This window comes from Onychomys torridus, chromosome 1, assembly GCF_903995425.1.
Source record: "Onychomys torridus chromosome 1, mOncTor1.1, whole genome shotgun sequence".
Taxonomy (NCBI): Eukaryota; Metazoa; Chordata; class Mammalia; order Rodentia; family Cricetidae; genus Onychomys; species Onychomys torridus.
This window is the reverse complement of record NC_050443.1, coordinates 71,390,495-71,413,929: the sequence shown is the minus strand read 5'-3', so window position 1 is coordinate 71,413,929 and position 23,435 is coordinate 71,390,495. Positions and strand designations below refer to the sequence as shown.

The following is a 23,435-nucleotide window of genomic DNA, read 5'->3' as shown; positions in this document are numbered from 1 at the left end:
ACAGTTCACCTGAGATCCATTCTGGATGAGGACTCAGTGATAGAGATTACATGTCCACACAGTTGGGCTTGCCCAGCGGACCGCCTAACTATTTCCGGTTCAGCATAGCCATCTCCGGGTCAGACATCTCACGGAACTGGGACTCTGTGGCTTTACATGGTTGCGTAAAGCGCGCGCGCAGCCATGTAATCTACACGCATGCGTGGAGTACCCACAGGAGTTCCTGTACACATGCGTGGCTCAACCTTTAAAAAGCTGGTGCCATCTTCCATGAGTCTCTCAGTCTCTCTCTCTCTCCCCCACGTATGTTTCACACAGGCCTGTCACCTCTATCCTCTTTAATAAAACTCTTCTGTGGTCTTGTCATGTTCGGGACGTGTTCCTAGTGCTGCTTAAGTACTAACACTCAGAGGCATCCAGTCTGAGGAAACAAGATCAGCTGAGGAACTGGCGAGGTGAGGTAGCTGTGGCTTGTTCTGCTTTTCTGATCTTCCATCATTCACCCCAATAACTGGCCTCAGGTTTGATTTTATTAATAAGACCTATTAAGATTCCTGTTACACAGTGCAGTGTCCTTTCAGATCCCATACTCCTTCCCACACTGTGTGCTTTCACCCCCTGGACATCTGTGCCTCTCTGTCTTCTTCTTGGTCCACCAGTAGAGCAAATCTCAGGATTCTTGAGTTTCCCAGGCACATTAGCCCTTCACACACTTGGCGATCTGTGCTCAGGTTGCCCATCTTGGATCACTTTTAAATTCTACCTGTTTTCCTAGCACAGTATTTTATGAATGAATCATGTATGAAACCTGGTTCTGCCATGGAAAGGATGGATAATTTAAGGTAGATGACTTAATTGTTCTAAGAATTGGTTCCTTAATCCACAGAAGGAGGGAATGATGAACTTTGACCTCATCTGCTTTCTTTGAAGACTAAACATAATGACGTGTATGCTTTGTTTAGCCCAGTGCTTGGCATAAATCTTAAGTCCTTACCCAAAGGCCTTCATACAAGTAATTTAAACATTAAATATTACAGTTCTAATCCTACTTCCCATGGTGGTCATTTAGATTTTGATTATCTCTCTCTTTCTTTGTTCATAATACCCCTGCAATCCTATTGTGTATACAATGTCTTAGAATGTCTGTCATTCACAACACAGTGTTTTACAAATTAAATAGTGAGTTTCCATTATGATATGTAGTAGGAATCTTAAAATGTTCTTATTAATGAAATCAAACCCGAGCCCAGTTATTGGGTGGATGCTGGAAGATCAGAGACACAGAACAAGCCATGGCTATCTCACTTTGCTAGTTCCTCAGGTGATTCTGTTTCCTCAGGCTGGAAGCTTCTGAGTCCTCCTCCACATGAATCTCAGCTGTACTGTGTTGCTCCAAAGCCTGAATGTTTAACCAACCAAATGCTTACCTAACTACATGCTTTACTCCTCTAGTTCCTGGTCCTCACGCCTTATATACCTTTCTCTTTCTGCCCCCACTCCCTGGGATTAAAGGTTGGGTTTCTGAGATTAAAGGCATGGGTCACCATGCTTAGCTGTTTCTAAAGTGGCCTTGAACTCAGAGATCCGGCTAGCTCTGCCTCCCAAGTGCTGGGATTAAAGGCTTGCACCACCACTACCACCACCACCACCACCACCACCCAACTTCTGTTATGGCTTACTCTTCCCATTTTCTAGCTCCCATTTCTGGCTCTGTTCTAGTGGCTGTCTGTTCTCTGACCCCAGATATGTTTATTTCGGGAAACACACAATATTTCAGGGAACACAATACCCACCACAGTGATATTTTTCATGCATATATATCACTATATTTTGCTGTACCCATTCTCCCCATTACTATCTTATAGAATAAAATGTTTTTTTGTCAGTGTGAGTATTGACCTTTTGGTGGAGAAGAAACTATAAAGTACATGCTTTCCATTGGTCTAAAGAAAGAATACTCTACTTTTAAAAAGATTTCCTTATTTTATCCGTATGAGTATTTGCCTGTATGTAAGTACACCGCACACAGGCAGTGCTGGAGGAGTCCAGAAAATGGCATCAGATTTCCTGGAACTGGAGTTACAGATGCCTGTGAGCTGCCATGTGCATTCCAGTAACTGAATCCAGGTTCTCTGAAAAAAGTAGCAAATGCTTTTAACTTCTGAGACTTCCTACTAGGCCCATGAAAGCATGCATTAAGAGACACATTCATTGGCTTTCACTGCTTGATCAAAGTACTGATTGCTTCATTCATTCAATTGATAGCTATCAGTTATGTACTAGATATGTAATACATTCCAAACACAGGGAAGAAGCAGAAAGATTCTGACCTAAAGGGGGAATTGTCATAAATCATCACGACACAAAATAAGTGTCTTAAGAATCCACACAGCAAAAGCACAAGCAGGCTCAGAAGACAGAAAGAAAGCAACTTGAGGCTTGGTAGTGGAGGAAGCCACAAGCTGTCCTGGAAGCTGACTGCAAAGGGAGAGGTGAAAAGAGTGACTGGCAGAGGCTGCCTTCCATATTACGGGGGCATGCATGAGCATAGGATTGCAGATGGAGAGGGCAAGTACCCACAGCTCACAGCAGCTCACAGGGGGCCTCTAAGACCCCTTTCCAAAACTTGCTTGACCACACTGGGCTTTCTTTTAATTAACACCACTGTGACCTTGGGGCTTTAGCAAATGTATTTGCTGTCCAGTTGTTTCTAATGATTTTTGGTTAAGGGACTTCAATTTAGTGTGAGTTCTCCGTGTTCAGTACATCCCGCTCACACTGCTCCCTGCTTGTATGAGGACTTACTTTGTTCTCTAGAGCAGTCCCCTTTGGCACAAACATGGAATGGTAGATGGAGCCTTTGTGGTTTGTCCTCAGAGTGGTTCTAAACTGATCAGTATTTCTGCAGTAAATATTATACTCGTTGCTAATGTGGACCAGCCATTGAGTCGCCCTTTTTAGAGAAGACTCGATGGGTTCCAGGAAGGACACTCAGAACCCAAATTTGTAATTATAACATCAGTAATTGCCAGCTCAGTCCATCTCTGTCCTACATAGGGACACAAATAGGAAATTAGAAAGGGACTCTTGAAGCCTCTTAAGATGTTTTATGAAATTGTCACAGCATGGATAATGTCCAGCTTAGTTCATGATGTTTGGAGGGCAGAGAGCACATCCTAACTTTCTCTCTCTGGAGTGACTTTTATTCATTTACATAAAATCTGAGGCGTTTACAGAGGAATTGCTTAATAAGAAACTCAGTGGGTACCATCATTTGGGCCTATCATGAACCACTTTCTTGTGAGTTTGTGAAGGTCAGTTAGCTACAACCTCCACATGAGGTAGGCAGATGTTTTCACTAGGCACAGTGATTGAAAAAAAAAAACCAAAAACCAAAACCAAAACAAACAAAAAAGACTGTGCCAAACTTGAGAATTGTGGTTTATAATCCCATTAAGAAAAGTCAGTAAAACGGAGCCTTAAAGAGACAGGATGACTTGGATCATTGACTTACATAGGAGAAAAACAGACCTAAATCCCAAATAATATGATTCTGCCATGGCTTACATTTCCTATCTATTCTTGTCACCTGGTCACTCTCTGTTCTCACTATTTCCATTTACCATAAAAACAAACAGAAAACAAATGTCTTCATTTAGAAGGCTCGCTATTCCAGCCCCTCCTCCCCATCTCTGCTTCTATCTCTGTTTCCTATCATAGGCTTCTGCTGAGACAATGCAGCCCCTTCTGTCTGTGAACCCCTCCTTGCACAGACTATACTGTGAAAAGGTCTTTTTAAAACACTCCCTTAGTTTGACATCTTTTAATGCCTCTTCATCCTTGGGATAAAGGACAGACTTCTTAGCACCGAGGTAAGGGGCCTTTCAAGGTTTAAGTGGCTTTTCCCTATCAGATTTAATGTTTGCTTATTGACCTTTCAAGTCTCCATCCCTCTTAACCTTGTTCTGCACCAGAGAAACCCATAAACACGGCTATGTGTATCTTCTACTGGGTTTGGGAAGGGAAGGGGAGGCCAGAAGGAGGACTGGTGGGCATTTGTCCACTGATCCCTGGATGAAGGATCTCAGCCTTGGCAGGTGAACATTTTCTGAGGTCAAGAAACTGTTTCCTCTCTTTGCTTTTTCCTATCTCAGAAGGATATCATTTCCCTGTGGTTAACAGTCCTGGCTGTCTGTTGGGTTTTATTATAACTTGCTCTTTTTTTGGGGGGGGGTAAATAACCAGTTCCTTTAAACTTTCCTCAAAGATTCACTTTGAATTTATAAGATATTCCTCATCAAGATTTTGGTATTGCCAAAACTAATAGTGGTTATCTCTGAAACACAGGGGCCTTATTCTTGCATCTCTAGGGCTTTGGGTTTATGCTGTTCCTTCTCTTTAAATCGCCATTCCTTTTCACAGGTTCCCACTGCCCCTGACTGGACCATTCAGATCTTGACTTCAATTATTAACTTCTCTAGACTCCATCCAACAATACAAATAGCTGTGCTGGATGTCACCTGCTGAATCATCCCTGTCAGCTCATTGACTGTATTTCAAAATGAATATTGCCTTTGAGGCCTGGAGCTACCTCAATTCACCTGTATGAACACGGAGCACAGAGCCTAGGACAAACATTCCTTAGGTTTGATGACCTTTCAATTTGAATATTGAGATCATTCTCTTCTAATTCTTACTTGGCATGAAGCATTCTCTGGTCCCTCCCCCCTCAACCATGAAGTTATTACTATTGTTTGAGGGACACTGAATAAGTACCACTCAACTGTGGAAAGCACACCCCTGTACACAATGCTGTACTTGTTAAGAAGGTCGTGGTCCAGCATCTAACTCTCAGACCATTTAGGGCTTAAGAAAAATGAAATACATGGAGAAATGCCCCTTAAACAAGAGACGGAAACCAAACATTAGCTGGTTTGCAGAGCTCCAAAGCCAGATCCCTTCACTTGAGTTTTCATTGAGGTGAGTTCTCACTCTGTAGCCCAGGTTAGCTTGAATTTACTATGTAGTCCAGGATGGTCTTTACTTCACAATACTCCGCCTGCCTTAGCCTCTGGAGTGCTAAAATTACACACATGTGCCACCACACCTGTCTGCTTGATCTTATTTGTAAGATTTCTTTGCTGATTCAGATTTCTGCTAATTTCCAAAAATCTACCTGCTACTGCTAAATCAATAAGTAACCTTAACATCCCATCATCCTTTCTCCTCTTTTCCCTTCCCCTGCTTTCTCCTCTCCCTTTCATTCTGTATCTCTCTTCTCCCCTTTTTTTCTCTCTCTCCTCCCTCTCTTTTCCTTCCCCACCCCCTCCCCTTCTCTTTCATTCCTGTCTGTTTTGATTTTAGAGACAGAGTCTCACTGTATAGCACTCAAACTCCTGAGTGCTGGGATTACAGGTTAACATCTGTGCAGATGTTCTTAATATGCATCTGGCCCTTGCTAACAGCTTCCCAATGCCACCTAACAATGCAAGAATGACCATGCTGTAGCTGAACTGTCCTGCTGAAATTTCAATCCTTTTTAGCCTAATCATGGTATCATAATGCAATTGCCATTGTGAGCTGCAAGTTGCCCTACATTTTGCTATAAAGATTTTGTTTGACTATTAAATTTTGCGCTGTGCATGAGTTTGGGAGTTACTATACAATTCACAATAGTGATAATACACACAAGCACAGAGATTAAGTATATAATTGTCATGTTATAACATCTGAGAAACTTTAAAGATCCAGATAAGGGTCTGTGATACGGTTTATATTAGAAAAGGCAGCAGGTTTTATTGTTTGTTTGTTTTGTTTGTTTGCTTGTTTTGATTTTATTTTCCTGTTTTATCTGTCAGTTTGGCTTTTGAAGCTGCAATCTCCCTGCCCACTTCTGAAGACAAAGGCCCCTAACCTGGGCTTGGAACATTAATTTTCAACTGGGCTCTATTGTAGACTTAAATACAATGATTTAGTAATGTATTCTATGAGCTAAAATTTGGGTCTGGGTTTTTGATAAATTAGTTTGAATCAAGGGGATTTCTATGATGGCTTCATTCTCATACACACATTTTAACTCCAATTTGCTCTCTTGTTTGTAAATAAGAATGATGGATATTATCTTGAGTTCATATAAGATGCCCACTTCACTTATGTCATGTGTGACTCTTTGCCATGTCAATATCCAGAAAATATGAATTATCATAATTTCATCATCATAAAATGCATGTTTCAGCCAGATGTGGTAGCTCATGCCTTTAATCCCAGCACTTGGGAAGCAGAGGCAGGCAGAACTCTGTGGGTTTGAGTCCAGCCTGTTCTACAAAGTTAGTTCTAGTACAGTCAAGGCTGTTACAGAGAGAAACCCTGTCTCAAAAAAACAAACAAACAAACAAACAAACAAATAAAGAAAAGCATATTTCATTTGTATTATTATATTTCTCAATTAAGGATGCATGTTACAGCTGATCAAAGGAATAATAAGTAACAGTGTACCTTATCCTACATGAACTTAGATTCAGAATTAATTATGCCAGGACCATTTCCCATTCTTTAAAAATTCCCTTTATTTAGACTCATTGATTTCTACAATGTTTCTCTTGATGGCTTATTCTCTTTCTAGCTTTTCAGGCTAATAATTCATTTTTTTAAAATATTTAGTGTCTGATATGTGTCAGATTCCAAGTTCTTGTAAAACAGTTCCATTATAAACTAGACCATTTTGCCGGGTGGTGGTGGCAGCAATGGCAGCGGCGGCAGCAGCAGCAGCAGCAGCGCACACCTTTAATCCCAGCACGGGAGGCAGAGCCAGATGGATGGATCTCTGTGAGTTCCAGGCTAGCCTGGGCTACCAAGTGAGTTCCAGGAAAGGCGCAAAGCTACACAGAGAAACCCTGTCTTGGAATAAAAATAAAATAAAATAAAATAAAATAAAATAAAATAAAATAAAATAAAATAAAATAAAATAAAATAAACTAGACATTGCACCTAGTCATGCTTTATGTTGTCTGGTAAAACAACACTGGCCAAGAAACAGAGGGGAAAAAAAAACTGTGTATGGTGAATTCTGACTATGGATAATTTGAAGGAGAACACGTTTCTCAGTGAATGGGAACATATTGCATCCCAGTTTACTAAATATCACAATTGTATTATCCTACAGCCAGAAATAACCAAACATTGACTACAGCTTTCCTGAGGCAAGTATAGAGCTGGGGGGAAAATCACAGTGTGGATAGGGGGTGATAACTGTGGGTGGGGGTGGGAGAGCAATTTTCAGCCTTTTCCCTGTTTCTGAATGCAAAGAGTGCTGATGCACTGTGGATATTCAATCCTTGACTGTGGGATGAATGACATGTCTGACCAAATGTCATATCAAAGCAATGAGATGACTGGTGTTGAAGAGAAACCATGATCCCCCAGGCCAGTGCCCCCAGAATTTGTGCACAGGAGATTAGGAGTCAGTGGCCTTGCCTTGGTAGTGAAGTTGGATGGGAGTCTCCATCTGTGTTAACTTTTAAAACTTGTTATCATCAAGTTACTATTTCTAAGAGCTTATAAATACCAACACATTTAATCTTCTTATCATTTCATAAGGTTAACTCAATTTTTAATTGAGGAGACTGCTACCTAGAGAGGTTAAGTACCTTGTTGAAAGTTTCACAGTTGATAAGTGACAGGTCTAGGATTCAATTCTACGGAGTCTGGCTCCAAAGTATTCTGTAGCCACTTTATCTACAATGCCTCTTTATTCACTCAACAGTTGCTCTTTATTTTAGCCACTGCCTAGACAGTTCTTTTAAGGTCAAGATGTATTTGGTCTGTCTCTGATGTGAGAAGTGAGAAACTCAGCCCCAGACTGCAGAAACTTAGGCTGGTAGGTGTTGGCAGGTTGGAGAAGACATATATGCTAGATGTAAATGACTTGGATAAAATCCAGGCTTCTGGAAAGAGCCTTAACCCTTTGCTCAAAATATGAATTTCATTATACCATTAAATGGTATATTCCCTTATCCTGCAACCCCCAGGATGCAGAGAACTGATGTGAGGAAAAGGGACTGGGGAATGACTTTCTCTCTCTCTCTCTCTGTTTCTCTCTCTCTCTCTCTCTTTCTTTTTTTCATTTGTTCTTGGTCCTAATATTGGGGGGAAAGATAGCCAAGTGAATGCTCTGGTGGACCTCTCATAGATGCATGTCAGCCTACTTTCAAATTCTTAGGATGAAAAATTGATATCTCAACGAGATATAGTAAATTGAAAGCAAATGCCTTATATCTTTTCTTTTGATAATTTATTTTATGTTCATTGGTGTTTTGCCTGCATGTATGCCTGTGTGAGGGTGTCACAAGCCCTGGAATTGGAGTTATAGACAAGTGTGAGCTTTCATGTGGGTGCTGGAAATTGAACCCAGGTCCTCTGGAAAAGCAGTCATTGCTCTTAATCACTGAGCCATCTCTCCAGCCCTGCTTTATACCTTTTAAATTACCGTGAAACAAAAGTATTAAAACAAAAATAGAGGGTCAGATTTTTATCATAAATGCTTCTGACATCTTAGTTTTTGTCTTTCAAGGGAGGAAGATACACCTTTTAAAATTCAATCTACCTATCTTTTGTTGATACAATACATTATCTACCCAAATTAGGGATCTTATGTTGTTGTTTGGTGTCTAGACAAGAAAGTAGCTTTTTGGGGGGCTTGGGGGTTGCCTTTGAATATATATTTAAAAAGTGTTTATCTGTACTCTAAAGACTGTATCTGGACTCTTCCTCTTAGCATTCAGCTTTAACAGAGTTTGAGAGAGTTTGAAGTAAATGTCCTAAATACAAATTAGAGTTCAGCATGTAGAACAATCCATTAGGCAAGCACAGAAGACCATGGCCATTTGTCAGCCTTTGCGAATGGGAGCTGTGTCCTTGTTCTCAGTGCCTAGCAAAGGTTAGAACAGGACAGTGACCCCTGTTCAAATGACCTTCTCCAACTGGAAGGAGAAAAATCATCTCCTTATCCCATTAATAGAAAGCAAAGGCATTGGAATCACTGCCTAAATACAGACAGTGAAGTGATCAGGCCTGCTTGTCTGGGGGTGTAGATGTGGGTAATGAATGAACAGCAGGTGTTCATGGACTCTTCAGTGCGTGGCATCATAATGCCCATGTCGTGACCTTGACTTGGTGCTTTTTGCTTAGATGCTGACAACCACTATTATCATATTTCCTTCTTCTAAACATCATGGCTATTAAGATTAAACTTGGGAGACTTCACTTGATTGTTTCCATAGTGAGTTATGAATTAAGCCTGTCTGTCCTTGGTATTTCTTTTTGGCTCCAAAGCAATTCTGAATTCACTGTGTTCTTTCTTCTTTCTTATCAGTTTGGAAAATGAGACTGTGTCTGTCTTTAATTCCATTTGAGGATAGTTGAGGAAAAACATATGTGCCTTGTAATTGCCAAGAATATCTTTAGTAAACAAACCTCACATTAATCTTTGAGAGTTCCTGGACTCACTATTAGCCATCTTTTTACATGCTACTATATCTTAGAATTTTTTTCTTATATACATACATTTTAAAAAATCTGATTCTTTTATCATCTTTACAATTTCTCAGCATTGTTATATTTTAAGAGTTACTGCAATTATAACTGAACATACCATAAATAATACCGTGAATACTGTGAGCTTGCTCCTGGTCTAGCAGCTAAGGCCATGCTCATCAGTAAGGCAGTGAAACTGTCCTCTCCTGGAATTTACTTTTCACTTGGTCCAAGGGAGATTGCAGGCAGATAAACAACAACAAAAAGAAAAAAATAAAGGTAACTACATGGAGTAAATTCTGTGAATGCCTTCATAAGGGCTATGAAGACATTAAAACATACCCTTATTTTACCAAGAGAATTAGTGAACCAATGGCTGAAACTCAGCCCCTCTTGCAGTCTTGGGGAAGTACTTTACCCATATTGTACTTCAGTTTCTTCCTCTCTAAAGTGGGGGGTTGGGTACCTGCCTCCACACAGTGTCCTGGACACTGCATAAATGGGCATGGAACTCACTTTGAAATCCCAGAACTCAGGAGGTGGAGGCAAGTGGGTCAGAAGGTCAAGGTCAATCTCTGGTAAAGGGAATCATTTCTTACAAAGGAAAAAAAAAAGGCAGGGACAGTCATAACTCCCATCTCATTGCTTAATTAGGACTTACAGGAATGAGACTATTAGAGTATATAGAATAATGTATGGCATGCATAAGGTGCTTGTTGGTTTCAGCCTTACTATTTTAGTGTGTTATTAACCTCTTTTTATAGATAGGAAATCTGAAGGTGACAGAAGCCAAATGACTTTGAAAAGGTTGTGCAGCCAGAAGGAAGCAGAGCACTGCTGTAGATTCTGGCTCTGTTCTCGAATACTCCTTGTCTCTCTTTACATGTATTTTTTTTTCTAAAGCACTTATTAAGGAAGCCCATAATATCCATAGTCTCACATTGTTGCTAGAGATAATATATATTTACTGACAATACTTATCTTTCTTAATTTTCTGATATACATAATGTTTTTTCCCTTTTGTCTCCCTCTTTGTTTTAGTACTGCCTTGAGACAGACTTTTCATTTCCTCACCAGCACACTTTATATAATTTGGTATGGTTTTGTTCAAGCAGAATTCACTAATTATCAAGCCAACGTGCAGCATTGGGGAATTGCAAGCCTTTTGCTACCACAGCAGCCTCTGCATCAGGGTAGAGAGTGAGGGGAAAGCATTTCCATTTGTGATGCCCCAGATTTCAGCCATTTAACTGAAATTCAAAATTGCTACTATTTTTCTTTTCATGACCTTTTCAGATGTCGTTTTTTTCCCCTCTCTCTCTAATCACAGTTCCATTTAGAACGAATGACATTCAGAAATCTGTACTTTGGCGGTAATCTGAATTCTTTTTATATCCAGCTTTAAAGCCTAATCACTACCCTCTTTCTTTCAATTGCTCAGACACTTGGTGTGTACTTTATTACACAACATCTTGCCAGTTTGAAAGTGCTTTCTTGGAGTCAAGGGGAGTTCTGGAGCAGGCTCAGCCGCACAGTGCAGCTTGGCAGAGCGTAAGCCTTGCCGATACAAGTTTAATGAGGCTTTCAAGGGAAGTGCGAAGAAATCCAAGTGCTTCGCTTCCATTAGTTGTAAGACCATGACCTTTTGCACCTTTCAAAAACAGAGGGGACTAGGTGAGGACCCAGAGGGAGGGAGTTAAGGTCTTCCTGCTGGGAGATGTGGTGTTGCCAATGGGCAGGAGAGCCAGGCAGGCCATTGTGGAAATTATGCCTTGGGAACCTATTTATCATGTAATTTTGTAAAGATTTTTATTCCTTCTTCTGAAAAATAAAGATATAACCATGTCTCTAATACATTATGATGATTAAAATGGCATAAGGCATATCAAAATTTAGACATACCAGTCACTCCATATCATGACAATTATTAGTGCATGTTCTCTCCATATTCATTTGGCATTGATTTTGAATGCTTAAAACTAGTTAGTTTATTGACATGTGGACCACTCATGGTGGTGTAGAGCAGATAATTTGTTAGTCTTTTTTGGTGACTAACCGTTTGCCACTTCTTTTTATCTTTATTTTAAGGAATGGATTCAGCTTCTACACAGTCTAATGCCCTTTCATAATGTTAAAGAAAAACCAATGCTGACTTTCTACCTGGGACCTACATTGGCCACCCCAGGCTGGGACACAGATCATCAGTGCTTGGCTCGATCATCATTAGAGAAGCTCCCTCTTGTAATAGCTCCCTCTCAAAACAGAGACCCATAACTGGACAACAGGCAGAAACTGAGAGAATTTTGAAACATTCGGTCTTAAATAGAATGTCTTCATCAAATGAAGGACTGAAGTCTCTCAGGACTCAGGAAGCAATACTAAGAGAATGTGTAAAAATTTTAAGAGCCAGAGAGATAGATGACACCAAGAAAACAGAGTCTTCCAGACACAACAGGACTGACACACAGATAAACACATATAGACTGTAGTGGCATGCATAGGACCCGCACAGTTTAAGCCAAATTGGGTCCCAATTCTGAGAGGGGGAAGTGGACATGAGCCTCCATCCTTAACCGATAAGCTATCTCCCCAATCAACATCTTCTTTCAGAGGAAAAATTTGTTTTCTCCAATGGGGTCTCATTGAGTGTACAAACTACACTTTAAGCCATGCTGCACGCCCAGAAATAGATGGCCAACACAAAAAGAACTGGGTGGTATTTTTATAGACTTTTTGCCTTATATTTCTTTGTTTGGGCAGCATTTTTTTTGTCCTACTGGTCTTTTGCTTGTAAATTACGGTTCTGTTTTTGTGTGTTCATGTTTTTTTGGTGGGTGGAAATGCACATGTGTGTTTGTTTTATTCTGTCTTTTGTTGTTGTTGTTTGTTTGCTTGACTGTTTGCTTTCTAAGGAGAAAGAGAGAGAAAGAGAATGTAGTTGGATGGATGGGAGGTGGGAAGGATCTGGAAGGGGTTGGGAGAGGGGAACTGTGATCAGAATATGTCATATAAAATTTTTCCAATAAAAAAGGAAAACCATTGCAACACAAATCTTCACTAATCAATCATTACCAATCACTCTTGCCTGCTTCCTGGAGTCAGCACCTTCCCTGTGAATCTCATGCTCTTCTCCAAGAAGCTTATGGTTGGTGAAGAGGTTGGATGTTTGTTTCTATTCAGTATAGGATGGAAGGAGAAGAAAGAACAAACAAGGCACCAGTGCAGCAGAGGAAGTAGGAAGAAGGGAATCTGGGCTTGTTGGAATATCAATAGCTGAGTGACAGAAGATGGAAGGCCGGGATGGTGAGATGGCTCAGAGGGTAAAGGTGTCTGTTTTGCAAACCTGGAGACAAGATCTGAAACCATGAGAAGATGGAAGGAGAGAACGACTTCTACATATGTTCCATAGTACATGTGCACCTCCCTGCCAATGTAAAATTTAGAAGATATGTCAGATGAATGACAATTTTATATTATTTAAGCATAACATGCAATGATAGACTATAGCCAGGAAGGAGATGCTAAGAGGAGGCAGACATCCAGATAGGTGATTTAGGTTTAAAAGTATCTAAGAAAACAAAGCCTCACATATTTTCCTCCTAAAAATTTAGTTCTTCTTTTATTAAATAAGGCACTTAATATTTTATGTTCAGAGATTATAATTGCATATTATTAATAGCTCATTCCACAGTCTTGGGATCTCTGTAAATTTTTACTTCATATTTTTGTTCATAGAAAAGCCAAAGATTGGAATTACAATGAGGAAGCTCAACTTGTGAGAGCAATTTAACTGCTCAGATAATGAAACACCTTCAAAAACATATATTTGACATTTTAGTGTCAACTTCCACAAAACAAACAAGCAGGCAAGAAATAGGAAAAACCCTACTTTCATATACATATGTGTATATATGTATCAGGAGGGGAAAATGTGTTCATGATTACTCCTGCTATGTGTCCCTAACCCTTAGCATTACACTTTCCACATTCTCATTTATTCAGATTCTGTTTCAGTCATGTTTTGATGATGGCAGTGTGGACATATTTTTTCTCACTAGACTTTACCTAGAACAGCATGCACTTGGGTATCTAGATGCTAATAGTCAACACCCATGTTCTCTTCTGTCTCTATAGCATGCACAACAGCTTCTGTAACTCAGCAGTGAGATTTGATTTGGCTGACTCTAGGCCCACTAGGGGGGTGGTCATGTCTGTTACTTCTCCCATTCTGCTTCTGGTAGCCAGGGCTGCCTGCCATTTATTGGAAGCATTTAATGAATTTCAGCTGAATGAAGACTGAATGAATGAGTTTCGCTTTGCAACTACTTAATGTTCCCAGTGTGTGTGCCACTCTTTATTAAAAAGGAAAGTTACGCCAGGTGGTGGTGGCACACACCTTTAATCCCAGCACTCGGGAGGCAGAGCCAGGCAGATCTCTGTGAGTTTGCAGCCAGCCTGGGCTACCAAGTGAGTTCCAGGAAAGGTACAAAGCTACACAGAGAAACCCTGTCTCAAAAAACCAAAAAAAACCAAAAAACAAAACAAAAAAAAAAAAAAAACAAAAACAAAAAAACCAAAAAAAACCCCAAAAAACAAAAACAAAACAAACAAACAAACAAAAACTTCTAGTTGCGGGGAAATGGGCCTTAAGAAAGTCATCTTGAACTAGAGAAGTTTGGATACTCTTGCTTTCTACAGACTTAGCCAGTAGAATCAATGAGTCTATCAGGAATCCTATTTGGATTAGCATTCCATGAAGCATATTAAAGATAGGGACTAAAGATGGACACTTTATCGTCCCTAGGCTTGGCTTTTATATACAAAAGCTGCTACTATTTGTAATTCTGAGAATGCAAAATACCTCCATTATTTCGGCATTCTGTATACTTGATTTCCCGAAATAGATTTTTCTCATATCACTTACTTCCTTTTAGCCTCAATAAACTTATTTTAAAGCTCAGGGATTATAGTTTAATTTATGGAATTGGTAAGTTTTGGATACAATGGACCCATAAACTAAGAGCCATGCACAATAAGTTGTTAATTTAAAACTCCCTAAAAGAAATAAACACGTGTATTTCATTTAAACTTAAAATGTAAGACATTCAAAGCCCTGAACACAGGGCAACTTTTAGATATAAAATTTTCCCTTTCTGTAAATATGTGAAAGCAGAATTTCTACATCTTTAAAAGGTAAGAAATAAAAAGAGGATACTTAGAAATTACTTGCTTACTATAATTTTTAATTTTTCTTTGATAATATGCTTAATTAGAAGAGGTTATAAGTTAAATCTCATAAAAGGTTAGCTCAAGAGTCTTTTTTTTTTTTTTGAGCTGAGGATCGAACCCAGGGCCTTGTGCTTGCTAGGTAAGCGCTCTATCACTCAGCTAAATCCCCAACCCAGCTCAAGAGTCTTAAGGGTAATCTTGCCATAGTTAGTTTCAGGCCAGCAGGGCTATATCTGACCGAATCTCAACCACCCTCCCAGCCTCAACTTGCTTCTCCCAAATCAATCTCTGACCACAGGGACTCTGTGTTCAGAAAAGTGATGTGTCTTGAGCATGGTCAATAAGGCATTGGCTGTAGAATAATGGGCTGGAGAAACCAATGCTTCATTACTTGCTGCTAAATTTTCAAACCAGCTTAAGCAAGAGACTATTCAATCAGATGTTTTGATCAACTCTACTGAACACCAAAAATATGGACTGAGTTGATAGGTATTTTAATCCATTTGCATTTGTACTCCTCTTCCACATGGTCTTCTGAAACATGAACTTCTGTATAAAATGGAAAGGCTGGATAGTAAAGACTGTTTTCTTTTCATAATAGTATTATAAGGAATGCTTTTAACCTCATTTATTTCCTTGCCTTTAAGTATGGCAAATGGTAGGTATGGATCTAAGGACCTTGGTTGTCAGAATATTTCCAGCACATGGATTATTTGGCTCCTTCTAGTATTGAATGACTTATGTTAGTAGATGCCAAGAGACACCCCCCCCTTCCAAATGAACAAAAACAACAGAAAATTTTAGTCACTTTGATGTGAGTTTGGTATTTAACACTTCAGTAATGGACAATGAGGTCAGTGGAGATTTCCAAGTCAAAAAGTGATGCCCACTTCGATTCTGGCTGAATTATTCCAGGTCCAAAGTGGTTTTTTGGCATAAGAAGACAGACTCAGCATCATTAATCATCAAGGTATATGGAGAGAAACTCCCACGAATCTATATACTCTGCATAGTCATGTGCTAGATGATGTTAAGGAGGCAACAAAAGCAATGCAGACATCAGGGAAAGGGTACATGGAGTGAAGGAGTATCTTGGGAGAGTTTCTTTTATTTCGTTCATTTTATTTATTTATTTATTTATTTATTTATTTATTTTAATTTATTTTTTACTACATATACAGCATTCTGTCTGCATGCCAGAAGAGGACATCAGATCACATTATAGAAACTTGTGAGCCACTATGTGATTGCTGGGAATTGAACTTAGGACCTCTAGAAGAGCAGCCAGTGCTCTTAATCTCTGAGCCATCTCTCCAACCCTTGGGAGAGTTTTTAGTTGCTGGTTTAAGTATTAGCTGTTATTGTGTATGTATGTATTTGTGGGGGGGAGTAGGAAGAGATAGACAAAGATATGGTTCTAGAGAAGCACCTTGCTAAACAATACAAATTCTAGTGTCATGTGAAATTTCCTTCCTAATAGTTCATTAAAAATTATAATATACCACTCATTAATACAGCCAGAGTTAATGTAACATATTTAGCAATGTATTATAGTGGACATTTTAGAACATGTAAGGATGAGCTCATTGATGAGGGATGCTTTAGTGGATGGATGGCTAGATGGATGAAAGGTAGTGTGTGAGTGAGTTATAATGGAGAAAAAGAAATCATAATATATTTGAGGTAGTTAGTAAAATATTAGTACTTCCAGTCTGGCATGTATTTTCAAATTAAAAATATTTCCTTACATATCTAATAGTAACCATGAAATACAAACAATGACAATTAGCAGTTATCAGTTAGACGTGATAATAAAACGAGGAAGCCCTGACCCACCTTGAAAACTTTTTGACTCTTTTATGTTCTTAGATTATAAAGATCTTACTGGATTCTGCTTAAGCACAAAGCATTGTCAGCAACTATGGTGAATTCAAAGATATAAGGAGACCAAGAAGTGCTCAGCTGGCTCTGCTTCAGGAGCTATTACAACTTGAAGACAGAAACCCTTCCTGTCTGGACACTGACTGAAATCAGTCCTGCAGTGTGTCCAATGGAGAGCCAGAGAGGTCATCTTGAAGAATCCTAATAACTTTGAATTTTTATTTCTTAGTAATTGTAGTTAAACTACACAGATTCCAGTTCATTCATTTACTCTTATGCATTAGCAGGTATGAAGAGAAGATAAAATATTCGTGAAAAAAAAAAAAAAAACATTCACAAAATGGAGCTTATGGATCAAGGAACCTTTTTTTTTTAGTCTGAGTTTAATATCTATGTAGGTTCTTCTGAAAATATCTCACCTAGCTTATCCATTTAAAAATGTGTGAGAAAACAGGCTCATAAGGATGAAATAGCACAAGGTCTGTACTAGAAATAATTATTTCATTCCCAGGCCAGAGTTTGGATCTTTTTAAACACTCACTATGATTTGGTGTAATTTCTGACCAAGTTCCACAGCTGGATTTTGCCATTCTTGCCAGGGCATTTAAGATACAATTATTTGCCTTGGTAAAACATTTTTACATGTCACAGCTGCTCATTCATATGCATAAACCTGCAGATACATTGATTTAAAGAAAGGAGTACACTTCACAATGTAAATAAGCTTCTATGGTGTATGTGCTCACATTTTTGAGAATCTTTGGGTTACAGAACCTACTTTTTTCAGCTATATATTAATTTCAAGCTTCTATTCAGTGAGCGGTCCCTGTAAGATTGGAGTTTCATTTTTTGTTAAAAGAAGTATATACTATTCCTTAGGAATTTACCTTATGACTTAGGAGGTATGAATAAGATTGTTTAAATGAGTTACTGATTTTAAAAAATAACAAATCAGTCTAAGAAGCTTTATAGTGATGCCTTAAGGACTTTGACTTGGTCTATAGTGGCATCTGCCAGAAAGGGATTCATTCTTTCTTCATCTTACCTTCCTGTTCCATTTCTTACCTTCAGTAAAGGCCACACTATAGACAATGACTCCTAATCAGGTTCAGTGACTCACTACCTAAGGAGTTCTACCAAAAACATGAACTTTCTTGATAATCTGTATTTGGAGGGAAGACACACGCAAAGTAGAATGACACATGAGCTGCTGCAATCCCCTGCAATTGCATCCATCCTTAGCAAAACTGATGGGTTAGACCAAACACTGAATGACACACACCAGAAATAAAACCTGTTGAGACAGCTTTCTGTGACTTCCCAGTGCTTCAGATAGAGGAAGCTGAACACAGTACTATCAAATGACAATGTTTGCATGGACCCACGTACACCAGAGTCACTTCTCAAACTTTAATATGAGCACAAGTCAGCTGGGCATCTCGGTAGACTGCTGATTCTGGCTTGTTAAGGTTGGGTTAACACTTCTCTGTGTTGCTGGCCCATGTACCACATCTGGTAGAGGGATGCTCCAATAAATCATTTCTTTATCCAGTTGTCTCTGTGAGTTACTAATTTCTTTTAGATACTTGCTTAAATATCTCATCAACACAGCTTTCCATAATCACCAAATAGCCCCCTGTCACTTCCATCTTTACTTCATATTTCTTTATGCTGTGTATCACCTTCTGATGCATAAGGAAGACTTCTTTGGTTCACTGCTTTGCCATTTCCCTGGAACGCAAAAGCATAGGAAGAGTCCAGAAAAAGAAAAGAATATGGAAGGACTGAGTCTGTATGTGAAACCAGGCTGTCTCAATTTCATGCAACAAACTAGACTTGTCAGTCTTTGGTTTTTTTTTGGGAGGGGAGGGTTTAAGACAGGGTTTCTCCATGTAGCCCTGGATGTCCTGGAACCCTGTAGACCAGGCTGGCCTCGAATTCAGATATCTACCTGCCTCTGCCTCCCTAGAGTGCTTGGATTAAAGGCATGCACCACCATCATGCTGCTGATTCTTTGGGTTTTTAATTTCAGGAATTGAAGTACCCTATTGAAGTAAAAAGGGTGGAGATTAGGCCCTTCCACTGTCTGCATAAGCAGACACAGCTACTTTGAACCTCACACTGAAGGAGACTGATGGTGGGCAGGGTGATGTAGATAAAAGGGACCACACTCATTTTAAGCAGAACTAGGTATAAACACAATTTCACTTTCTAGCACAAAACTCACCAAAGAAGACATTTATTGTTATACTACAGTAACTATAATTACTTGAAAATCTGTGCTAAGAACTGTAGAACTGAACAGTTGGTATTTTGCAACATATATTCCTTCAGTAATTTTTTTTTTTCTATCTTTGAAACAAAGGTGAAAAGTCTAAGCAAATAAAAATGAAGATTCCCTCTGATCACCAATATCTTTGAGTGGAGGAAACACAAATATTAAGGTTCATAAATCTCTCATACACTAGTTTAGCAAGCCTTGAAGAAATTTCTATTGTAGCACCAGGAAGACTTGTCAGTGAGCAGAACACATGTAATATTTGCTTGCATGGAACCAATAATCTTGACGCTCAGCAAGATATTCTTTTCTCCTCCTTGCTAAAATACAAATCCCGCCCATTTTTCAAGGTTTAGTTCCATTTTGACATTTCTACAACATGTCATTTCCATGTTGTTACGGACCCTGCAGTCTTATCCTTTCTGTGACATTTCATAACTCTTAGAGATAGGACTATTACCATAAATGTTGCTCATATTCATTGGGAACTGGTTTCCATCATGTATAATAAAGTTATTTCTATTTAGAAGGTGAAAAAATTACTTGGAAATGAACAGCATGCAATCTACTTGAGGTAGAAAACAAAATTTCTGTGTATCTAGGAATGTTGAATAAAGCATTTAGTGGCTTCCCCTTTAAGTAACTTGAAAGTGACTGAAAATGTATTTACTAGAAGCCTAGTTTTTTTACTTCTCTCTCTCTCTCTCTCTCTCTCTCTCTCTCTCTCTCTGTTTGTGTGTGTGTGTGTGTGTGTGTGTGTGATACATGTGTGTATGTATGTATGTGAGTCAGGTATACACATGCCATTGAGTGTAGTAGAGGTCAGAGGATAATCTCAGATGTCAGACCCAAGTTCTGCTTTGTGTGAGACAGGATATCTTGTTTGTAAGTGTATACACCAGGCTTGCCTGTGAGTCATCTCCTTGTAGGTGTGCTAGAATTGCAGATGTACAGTACCAGGCCTGGGGTTACGTAAATTCTAGGAATTTAAGTTCAAGTCCTCAAGCTTGTGAGGCAAGCTCTTTATCTAGTGATCTATCTCTTCAGCCTAGAAGTCTAGTTCTTGACCACTCCTAAAGAAATGTAATGAACTAGGCTGTGGTGGAGAATGTCTTTAATCCCAGCAGGCAGATCTCTGTGAGTTCAAGGCCAGCCTGGTCTACAGAGCGAGTTCCAGGATAGCCAGGGCTACACAAAGAAACCCTGTTTTGAAAAACTAAAACCAAGGAAAAGAAAAAGAAATGTAATAAAATTTCAGCATTATCAGAGAGATTACAATACTGACAAATGAAAGACGCCTGATAAGAATTCTCTAATGAGTTGAGTGGTGGTGGCATTGCCGCACCCACGCCTTTAATCCCAGCACTCAGGAGGCAGAGGCAGATGGATCTCTTAAGTTTGAGACCAGCCTGGTCTATAGAGCAAGTTTCAGGACAGGCTCTAAAGCTACTCAGAGAAACCCTGTCTCGATAAACCAAATCAAACCAAACCAAACAAACAAACAGAAAAAAACAGAACAACACAAAAGAGCGAAAGGAAAAGGAATTCTCTAATTAAATCTCATTGCATTCATAGCATACTCTTCAATTCACTTGTTAATTTAAAAGTAAATTGTCAGTTATTTCCCTAAGCTGTTTCGCAATTTAAATGTCCTTAAACAACCAAAGCAAAAATCCAATCAATCTTTCATCCCAAACAATAGTTCACTTAAGGCTTGGCTACCCAAAAAGTTTGCAAAGGGAGAATAAAACTGATTGCTTCCTGTTGCTACCACCTCATTTCCAACTGTGACACATTAAGCCCTATTAAAACAGGGACGTCATCCTGTGGATCCATTCTGTATGTTGGCATTGTGAAAGATGCGTGTTGTTATTTGCATGTTCCATTATGAGCATCAATTGATGTGATTGTGAGACAGGCTTTTCATGGGCATCTTGATGAAGTGGAGTCTATTATTCCACTAGAGGACAGCACTTAAAGGAAAGCTGGGGCAAGCTCCAGTGGACGCATGGAGATCCACACTGCTGGAGCTACAACGGGATTGCTTCAGTGTAACCTTTAGAGGGAGCAATCATCCAGCTCAAGGTTGTTTAAACACTTGCTCAATGAGGAAGCTTTCTGGGAGTATAATCAGAGTACCAACCATCTTATTAGTCTGTAGAATTATCTGAGGTGACATTTTCAGAAACAGAAAAATAGCCAGGAACTTTAATCCCTGTATTGAGGGATAGTGAAGGGCTTAGGGTTCAAGAATGAAAGGAAGCCCCTTTGAAAACATGGAAGATAGTATAAAGTAGTTCTCACTGTGAATGATAAAGAACTGGCTAAATTATTCTAACACAGTTTTTTTTTTTTTCATTTTCTGTTTTATAATAGATACTTTTGGAAGGAGTCCTATTAGGGGGAAAATGCACCAATATGTAAGAAGTACAAAGACTTCCTAGCAGGATCTAGGAACAGTGTGCTCACCATGCAGCTAATCTCTGACCACTGTGCATTCTCTCTTTACCAGTTCTCTGGTCACAGAACACAGGCTGACAAGACAATGCATTCATTAAAATGTTTTGTTTAGCTTGCTTGCAAATTCCAATTCTAAAGGCAGGCACAAATCAAATCAAAATGCCAATATACAAAAGAAAGAAAGTATTTTTATTTATTCTTTTGTAGAACGTGCTGTCTACTATAATTATTAAACCTAGGCTGCCACAGACAAGATGCAAACTTCAACCTCCCACAGGACACACAGGGAAATGTAGTTAATGGGGGATCATCTGAAAAGGACAAAGGAGTCTTTTCATAACTTGGAATCACACCCTCAACTGTTGAATATTTTTCATTTTTAGCCAAGTAACCTGCATTTTGTGAAGATGGAAGCCATATTCCTCTTTTTATGGCACAAGATGTAACTTTATAGTGTTGTGCTTATGTTTCATTAGCAAGGGACCATTACACACACACACACACACACACACACACACACACACACACACACACTCTTCACATCCCAGTTGTATCACTGAAAATCATCCTAACCAGAGAAACAGATGCTTAAATAAAGAGTTCATTCCATTTAGGATACATCATCAATGTTCATTTAGCCAGTCCAACTGGTAACAGCAGCATCTCTTCAAGTACCTGCATTTTTTCCAGTTATTGATTCCAGAGAACTGTATAGCTGAGAAGTGGGTGGAACATCTAAAGACATATTAGCATTAATGAGAATTAAGGTATTGCCTTGTGCCAAAACCATAGTCCACTTAACACATTGTAAAGAAGAATTCGTTTTTTCTAGTATCTATTGGTGACTGGATAAGAATCTAAATGCAATGAAACCCGCACTGGTTTTGGAGAATTTGAGTTCATCTGCTCATATGAACTTTTCTAATTGCCCAATGTTCTCCTGGAAGAGTAGGGCTAACAATTTTGTGAGATTTAGGGGACATTAACCAAGCTTCCATCCTAAGTAGTTTAATAAAAACATTACCAATCTTGGTCAACATTAGCACTGACAGTCAGTAACAAAGCCACAAAGAGCCATTGTGGGACATTCAAAGCATGAGTTTGGACTGACCTTCTGGTTGATATTGTGCTATGATTGTCACCGTCTGCCCAGCCCCCTTCAGTGCTGCAGCTGCCTGCTCATGAGAGGCTCCACGGAGATCGATGCCATTCACCTAGAAGACAGACCAGCGTTTTAGGCACAATATCTGCATTCAAATAGATAGAATATGGATAGAAGAAAAACGTTTTCCAAAATTAATAAGCTAGCTAAAATTATGCCATGTTCCTCAAAGAAATCCTTCATTTCTTACTCAGGTGTTTCTTAGTTTGGCAAGTTTCAGAGTCATGGTTACTTTTAGAGAGCAGAGACATGAAAATTTCATCTTGTATTTGTGGCACAGCCTGGTTAGGTTGGAAATATTTTGTCTATCCTGTCTACAAGGGTTTTAGTGTGTGCATTTCTATTTTCCCATGGGTTTCCCAGATTTCTGGGGCAGTTTGGCTTTAAAATTAGAGGGGGAAAATGATAATGAAGAGAGACACATGTAATGCCCACAGACAAGTACATGCTGACAGATTCATGTATTCAGACGACGTTCTGGGGAGACTATGGAATGGGGGCTGGCTAGCTGCCAGATCACTCTCTTTGGGTAAGTGCCTAGTCCTGTCATATGGAGCTTGGTGAGACAGCCCTGAGCCCTGTTCCAAAATAAACTTGACTGCCCCATTTCTCATGCACAATTCCATAATGAATTCTGACAAAATGAAATAAAGAGTGCCTGGAGTTTATTTTGCTGTCGCTAACTCCCATTTTGGAGCCTATACTGGAGGAGAAGCAGAGCATCTATAAAACAAGCCCTGAACTCTGCCAGGAAGAATAAAATCATCAGCAAGTCAAATTCAATGAGAAGCAAAAGCTCAACTCTTTCTCCAATCAATAGAGTCAATAAGTCATCAAGATATAATTGCCGAGGGTTCTGTGTCCCTCTGAGGAGAGGGACAGTGGGCGAGACTA

General features: G+C 39.3%; 1 protein-coding gene across 7 annotated transcripts in view; it reads right to left on the bottom strand.

Moving 5' to 3' along the window:
- The window catches only part of Dlg2 (discs large MAGUK scaffold protein 2), a 901,904-nt gene that overhangs the window by 292,262 nt on the left and 586,207 nt on the right, over positions 1–23,435 (bottom strand). For all 7 annotated transcript variants that reach the window (XM_036186483.1, XM_036186442.1, XM_036186459.1 and 4 more), the window contains one exon: positions 22,491–22,593. In XM_036186483.1, the coding sequence (XP_036042376.1) occupies positions 22,491–22,593 (103 nt within the window). The remainder of the gene's footprint in view (positions 1–22,490; positions 22,594–23,435) is intronic.